Consider the following 7,187-nt stretch of genomic DNA (forward strand, 5'->3'; position numbering starts at 1 on the left):
CTATCTGTCTGTCCTCTGGGCTATGGCCTTATTCCACACTGCCGTCCCTTCACCATCTTCCATGCTGTTCCTTGAACAGTTATTGCTTCTGTCTGGGACATTTGCACAGGTGCACGCCTTGCCCCCCTCCTTCCTTTTTTTTTTGGGGGGGGTCCAGTCGTGGGGCCTGAACTCTGGGCCTGGGCGCTGTCCCTCAGCTCTTCAGATCAAGGCTAGCGCTCTACCACTTGAGCCACAGCGCCACTTCCGGTTTTTTTCATTTTACTTATGTGGTGCTAAGGAATGGAACCCAGGGCCTCAGGCATGCAAGGCAAGCGCTGAGCCATCTTCCTAGCCCCGTCCCCCTCCTTCTTATGCCTCTGCCAAAATGTCACTTTACCAAAGGACTCTCTTGCTCAGTCCTCCTAAACTAGCACCTTTGACTCCTTGACCTAATTTACTCTGATCCCCTCTGACTTCTTGGCCTAATTTTGTTTACCACTGACCACCTGCTTGACAAAACTAATTTCCATATTTGTTTTGTCTGTTTTCATAAGCAGTAATACTCCATGGAGACCCTTTGTACCTAGCACCTAGTAGGTACTCAGCAGCTGGGCAAGGGAAATTATTAGGAAGATGGAGGAGAATGAAAAAGGAATAGGTAGAACTTGATTGTCAATAGGCAAGGACTGCTTATTGAGGAACAGCAAGGGGCACAGACCTTCCCATGGGATTGGAGGTTGTGCAAGGGACTGGATTTTGGGGTGGGCTTATATAGATCTTAACAACAAGAAGAGAATAAAAAATGGGCTATGGTCTCTTGGAGGCCAAGAACAATGTCCTTGGCCAGGCCCACAGTGGAATGCTGGGTGTGGGAGCTATTGTCTTCTGGGGGTCAAGGTCAGAATGACCTGCCTGTGGACAAGCACACGAGCACTCACTTGGTGCTTTGCTTGACCCTGGGGAACAAGGCAGAACACAGTCCTTCATATTCCATCTTTTTTTTTTTTTTTTTTTGTCAGTCGTGAGGCTTGAACTTTTTTTTTTTTTTTTTTTTTTTGTCGGTCATGGGGCTTGAACTCCAGGCCTGGGCGCTGTCCCTCAGCTCTTCAGCTCAAGGCGAGCGCTCTACCACTGAGCTACAGCGCCACTTCCGGTTTTCTGGTGGTTTATTGGAGATAGGAGTCTCATGGTCTCTCCTGCCCGGGCTGGCTTTGAACCACGATCCTCAGATCTCAGCCTCCTGAGTAGCTAGGATTACAGGCGTGAGCCACCAGCGCCCGGCTGAGGCTTGAACTTTGGGTCCGAATGCTGTCCCCTATCTCTTCAACTCAAGGCTAGCACAGTACCACTTGAGCCACAGAACCAATTCTGATTTTCTGATGGTTTATTGGAGGTTAGAGTCTCATGGACTTTCCTGCCTGGGCTAGCTTTGAACTGCGACCCTCAGATCTCAGCCTCCTGAAAAGCTGGGATTACAGGCACCAGGCCATATGCCTAGAGAGGAGAGGCAGATCCTTCAGAAATGGGGTTAAAGAACCTGATAAATATAGTCCCTGGTCTGTCTACTTCTCTATGCCCTTTCTTCCTTTCTCTTTCTTCCTTTCCCTCCTTCCCTCCCTCCCTCCCTCCCTCCCTCCCTCCCTCCCTTCCTTCCTTCCTCTTTCCTTTCTTTCCTTCTTTCTTTCTTTCTTTCTTTCTTTCTTTCTTTCTTTCTTTCTTTCTTTCTTTCTTTCTCTCTCTCTTTCTCTCTCTCTTTCTTTCTTCCTTTCTTTCTCTCTCTCTCTCTCTCTTTCACCAGCCCTAGGGCTTGAACTCAGGGCCTGGGGACTGTCCCCAAGCACTAGCACTCTACCACCTGAGCTATAGCAGCACTTCTGGCTTTTTCTTTGTATGTGGTATTGAGGAATCCAACCCAGGGCTTCATACATGCTAGATAAGCACTCTACTACTAAGCCATATTCCCAGCCCCTCACTTAGCCTTCCTGAGCTTCAGTTTCTCTCTCTCTAAAATGTATAAGAAAGTTTTTAAAGAATGATTAGAAATAATACATTTACAATACCTGAGACAAGGTCAATTTTAAAGAAAATAGGTACTAAAAAGGCCCTTATGCCCTTCTCTAGGCCTGTTTCCAGGAATGAATATATAGTGCTGTCTCTGTCAGCCCCAGAGGGACAGCTGATAACAGCACATGAAGATAATTCCATATAAGGCATTACTGATTCCATTCTCCACTCTGTGCCCTGATCCAGAGTCTCCTAAGCGTCATTCCAAACCTCTTCAGATGGTGATCATGTCTGAGCAGATCCTGCAAGTTGAGACTCTCCAGCCCTGCTCTGGATTTGGGTAGCCCCCAATGGGGGAAGCATAAGGGCTGGCTGGGCATGTGTAGGCTTGTCTGAACACTATGAGTCACAGCCTCGTGGATCCTGCTCTGGCAGAGTGCCTGTGTTTGAGACGTGGCCAACCCTGGGCAGGCTAGGCCATTGCCTAGCTTGCTTGATGTCAAGCAAGTTTTCCCTTGGTGGTCAAGAAAGGTGACTAGAGATAGGTGCTCCTGTATACCACCAGAGGGCACCATAGGCTGCTGAGCTCTGCTGAAGACTGTCAAGGCAGGAGAGGGGGAGGTGTGCTGGCTGACCTGCCGACTATCCTGCTGGGACATGGCAGCCAAAGCAGGACCACATTAAGGGACTGGAGGTCAGGGTTCCAGGCTCAATGTTCTTTATTAGAAGGATTAGTGAACCACTTGCTCTGTGATCTCAGCCGGTCTTGCCTTCAGATGCCCATCCTGAGGTGGGGGTGTATCTTCACCTCGTAGGTCATTTGCCTGTGTCTGGCTCTGTGCCAGGCAATGGTGGATTTGCCACACCACAGGCCAGAGAGGATATGGCAGCGAACAAAAGGATCACGCCCAGGTCCTTGTCCTAGAGATTACATTCCACCTAAGAGGAGATCTTTAGCTAGAGCCTGCTGTAAGCTGAAGGGGGTATGCCATAGGGACCTCCCTATTCAGCCTGCCAGATGTTCCTCCAGATCAAGGCGGAGATGAGATGAGCAGCCATTGTATCTCCGGGATGTTCCAGAGTTTTCCGTGGCTAGCAGGACTGTCAAGGGCAGGATGGTCTGGGCAGTCCCTCAAAGGGGATAGAGGTACCAGAGGCTATAAAAGACCGGATGGAAAAGGGAAACATCAGAGGGAAAAAGAGTCATCTAAGTCCCTTGATGTGACTTCACCAGTCCCAGTTCTTGGCATTAGCTATGGTACTTGACAAATCTCTCAGGACCTAAGAGAGTCCCCTTGAACCCTGCATGAACCTTTCCCTCACCATTAGCTCAGAGATAAGAATTATTAAAGCCTTAGCCAAGCATCTTGGAGAGCCTTCTTGCCTGCCCCTCCAGATTTTATCCATTTCTCCTCCAGGTCAGGGCAGCCCCTCCCCAGCCGGCAGAGTGACAGCGCCTGACCTGTCCTGACCTGCACTGGAAGCGAGGGTCTTCAGGGTGGGCCTTCAGCACTTGGCGCACCTCTGGGGGAGGCTCCAAGCCCAATTGCTCTGCCCGATGCCACCGCTGCAGCCGTGTGATCCCTGCCAGGGTGGGAAGAAGAGGCGGGCTTGTGAGGGGCGGGGAAGAAACCAGGCTAGACGATGTAGGGCGTGTGTGGGGTCTCAAGAGCTTCCACATCCAGGCTCAGGAGCCAGTGTCCCAATCAGGCAGACACTTGGGTCACTTCTGAGACATGCAGGTGACAAAACTGGCTCAGCGATGCACTGCATGGGCAGGAGGCGGCCGGGGGCTGTTCTCACCTGTGCAAGGCCCGTACTGCCAGGCCAGGTCAAACTGCCGCAGCAGCTCCAGGGCCACTTCCTCCTCGCTGGGGGGCGGGGGCTCCTCCCCTGCAAAGACAGCGGTTCCTCAGGCCTGCCCCAGCCTTTGCCCGGCCTCACCAACTGCGCCACTGTTTCCTGGCCTGACTCCCCGCCCCTTTGCCTCTGCCATCCGGCAGCCAGACAGACCGTTGGTCAGAAACACAGAACACCCTCGTTTCCCTTTCCACCCCCCCCCACGTCCTCTCGTGTCTGCTCCTCCTGCCGCCCCCAATCTTCAGAAACCTAGTTCTGATGCCAGCGCCTCCTTGTGCCCAGCAGGTCCCTCCCTGTTCTTCACAACTGGGTAGGAGTCAGTGATGAGCCGCTTCCGGCCCATGGCGGCCACCCAGGCAGGCAGAGGAGGCGATTGCGTTAAAGAAGAGATAGGCCAACGGGTACGTGAGAGACAGCTGCTGAGAGAGAGAGCGAGAGAAAGATGGGGCCAGAGAGAGAGAAGGGCCAGTGACCGGGCAGACAAGATGACCCAGACAAGCCCGGAGAGGAAGTCGCTTAGTTCCAGGGAATGACGTGTGCCCCCCTCCAGCCCCCACAAACATGCAAACCTCGGAGAGCTAAGCGAATGGCAGGCCGCCTCGGTGAGGCGGGGCCCTGATTATAGCCAATGGCGAGCGGCACATGGCGAGGGGCGGGGCAGCTGCAGCAGCTGTGTTCCGAGAGAGGAGAGGTTAGGTCTGGGGAGGGGGGCGGGGACCTGTCAAAATGCCCCAGACTGCACCACCTCCCCCTGCCCCTCATTGGTCTACATGGGTCCCTTGGGACGTACAGAGCGTTATCCTCAGCCTCTCACTTCCCGTTTTTCCTTCCTAGGCAAATGTTCTTTTCTGCCTCACTAATCCCCGTGGCGAGTTTGTAAGTCCCCTGAGCCCAGCTGGAACCATCCACTTCGGCCCCTTGGCTGCCACACTGTGGGGGCAGATTCGAGGTCCAAAGAGTTTGGGCTAATCCAGTCCCCTTCCCTGATCCCACCCCACCCTAACCAGTCCCAGGAGACCTGGCTGGAGAAGCCAGTGGGTTCCAAAGACTTCTTTCTCACAGTCTGCACCTAATGACACTGCTTGCCCGCTGCTGGTCCAGGCGGATGAGTTGCCTATCAGCTCTCCTGGAGTCCCACATATCACACAGGAAGTGAGAGAAATCTAGTCCCCACTCACCATGTGTTTAGATTCTTAGTTCTTTGTTGACAAATTTACCCTGTATCTACCCTGTGCATATGAGCTGAAAAATAGTATCTATAAACCTAACCTCCTGTTGTATTCATGTGCCAAATAGTGTTCTAAGCATTTTCCTACTTAAGATGGATGTCAAGGCTTTTGAAAGTAGGCAGTATAGCTAACATCACTGTTGTTAGTAACAGGCATTGGGGAACTTCAGTCAAACCATAGACCTTTCCTGTGCTCCATCCAGGAGCTTGCGGGTGGGGGAGATGCAGAGTTTTCAGTGCTAGGCTGTAATTCCTAGGAGGAGAGGTCTTCACTAAAACCACACAGAGGACAATTCAATTAGTCCCAGAAGGCCTCCTGGAGGAGGTAGACTGCTGTAAACAGTGTCAATTCTCCACCCATGACCTTTGTCCCCTGGGCTCCTGTCATCGCTGACTCACCCCTACTACCGCCTCCCCCTCACCAACTTCCTGGCAACAGGCAAAAGCGCTGGCCAGTGGGAGTCTGGGAACCAGCACTAGGACAGGCCCAGCACTAATCTCTGAAGGTCCCATCCGGTTCTTCCTTCCAGGGTGCAAGGGCAGCCGATGCCTCTGTGGAGGCCTCTGTCTTCCTCCTTCCCTGTGTCTCTGAGATCTGTGTTAGAAAGAGGGCCAGGACCCTGGTGCATGTGGAGAACACTCTGGAGAGACCACCTGAGGTAGCAGGCAGGTCTTCAGGGTCCTCCTCCTGCCTGGCTCTATCAACTTCTATGAGGAAGGCTGAGGAGGAGGGAACTGTGGGCACACTGCATAGAGTTGGAGGGCCCTTCCCTGCCTCATTGTTCAGGCTAGGCCAAGTCGAATCTTCCCTCCATCTGCTTTATAAACTGAGTGGGACCCATATCCATGGTGAAGGCACCCTGCTGAGTAGTGTGTGTGTTGGGGGATGGCGTGGCAGAGAGGCCAGTTTGGGAAGAGCAGTTAGGTGTTGAGTCCAGTCAGGTATGGTGGAAATATTATGCCCGGGTTCTATGTGACTGGCCACTTCTCCCTGGAGACCCTCAGCAAGGGGCCCTTGGCCTGTAACAAAGGTATGTAGTACCTATTTTCTGAGTCCACAAAGCCTAGAGGGAGCAGAGAGCCATGGGTGGGGCAGACCCCTCCTCATTCCTGGTGCCTCCCACCCCTGAAAGCTGATAGCCGTGGGGCCTGCCACCGCCCAGGGAGCGTGAAATGGGGTGTGCCGCTGGGCGGCCACAGCAGCTCCCACTGCTGCCTGGGCCTATTCTCTTTTCTCCTTTGGCAGCTTCTGCCACCCTGACCTGCTCTGTGGATGCTGGTTGGGGCATTCCTAGCTGGTACCCCCTGCTCTGCCTGGCTAAGGCCCAGCTAGACTCGCCCATTGGGCCTGAAAGATGTCTCCTGTGATTTTCAACTCCTCCCAGGCCTCTGAAAGACAACCGGTGGGCAGCCCAAGTGCAGGATCCTTAGGAATGGCCTCATGGCCTGGGTAGAGGGACTTCCCAGGAAGCAGGTATTCCTCTAACCAGAGTGCAATGGGACTGGACTCCAGTGGAAGATTGGGAAGAATGGTCCCTGACCTGCTAGTATCCTTCTTCCTTCATGTGGCATCTGGATCCCTAAGATCCATTGGCAATTAGACTGGCTCCCATCTGCCAGCCTTGTGCCTTTTCCTTCTTTCTCCCCTAACTGTGTCCATCTCCTGTCCCCTTCCTGCCAAGAGCCCCTTCCTCAGGCTTCTTTCTGAGCATATTCCCCAAACTACTCTCGTGGGCTGTCACAGTTCAGGCCTCTGGCTGGAGGTCAGTTCCAGGACTAAGGGGGAAGGCTAAGTTCTGTCTTCTGTGAGAAGTGCCTTGAGGTCCAGGCATAAGTTCCTGTGTCAGTCCTGACACCCAGAGGCTGGGGATGAGAGTTACTCTTGTGCTTTGGGAGCACTCAACTGCTTGCTTAGGAGTCAAGACTGAAGTTCAGGGGAACCCAGGAGAGAAAAGAACCAGAACACGATCCCAGAGCCTTCCTGGGAGCCTGCCACTGAGTGTTCTAGGTGAAGGGAAATTAGGCCTGATTTAGTTCAGACAATGTGGCAGGACTGGAAGAGGAGTATGCCTGTACAGCAGCACATGTACCCTGAGAACCCTTTCCCTCCTCC

At 53.1% G+C, this 7,187-nt stretch overlaps 1 protein-coding gene across 2 annotated transcripts; it reads right to left on the bottom strand.

Annotated features, from left to right (window-relative positions):
* Positions 1-2,687: 2,687 nt before the first annotated feature.
* On the bottom strand, positions 2,688-4,382 carry LOC138818828 (DNA polymerase delta subunit 4-like). Of its 2 annotated transcripts, none has more exons than XM_070009986.1 (4): positions 4,096-4,382; positions 3,790-3,879; positions 3,449-3,570; positions 2,688-3,143 (listed from the first exon to the last, which is right to left on the bottom strand). In XM_070009986.1, the coding sequence occupies exons 1-4, from the start codon at positions 4,187-4,189 to the stop codon at positions 3,018-3,020; spliced, it is 432 nt and encodes a 143-aa protein (XP_069866087.1). In that variant the 5' UTR covers positions 4,190-4,382; the 3' UTR covers positions 2,688-3,017. The 2 variants fall into 2 exon arrangements, with proteins under 2 accessions (XP_069866087.1, XP_069866088.1); XM_070009987.1 differs by having other exon boundaries at positions 3,023-3,143; positions 3,459-3,570; positions 4,096-4,380.
* Positions 4,383-7,187: the final 2,805 nt, after the last annotated feature.

The sequence above is a fragment of the Dipodomys merriami genome, unplaced genomic scaffold, assembly GCF_024711535.1.
Source record: "Dipodomys merriami isolate MVZ:Mamm:240054 unplaced genomic scaffold, mDipMer1.0.p SCAF_78, whole genome shotgun sequence".
In the NCBI taxonomy this organism is placed as follows: domain Eukaryota; kingdom Metazoa; phylum Chordata; class Mammalia; order Rodentia; family Heteromyidae; genus Dipodomys; species Dipodomys merriami.

Excerpts from the sequence above, each read along its gene's own strand:
- LOC138818828 (XM_070009986.1), bottom strand. The coding sequence starts at position 4,189 with ATGGGCCGGAAGCGGCTCATCACTGACTCCTACCCAGTTGTGAAGAAC. Across the intron at positions 3,880-4,095 it reads GGCGCTGGCATCAGAACTAG|GGGAGGAGCCCCCGCCCCCC; the intron begins GTTTCTGAAGAT and ends CTGTCTTTGCAG. Across the intron at positions 3,571-3,789 it reads GCAGTACGGGCCTTGCACAG|GGATCACACGGCTGCAGCGG; the intron begins GTGAGAACAGCC and ends CCACCCTGGCAG.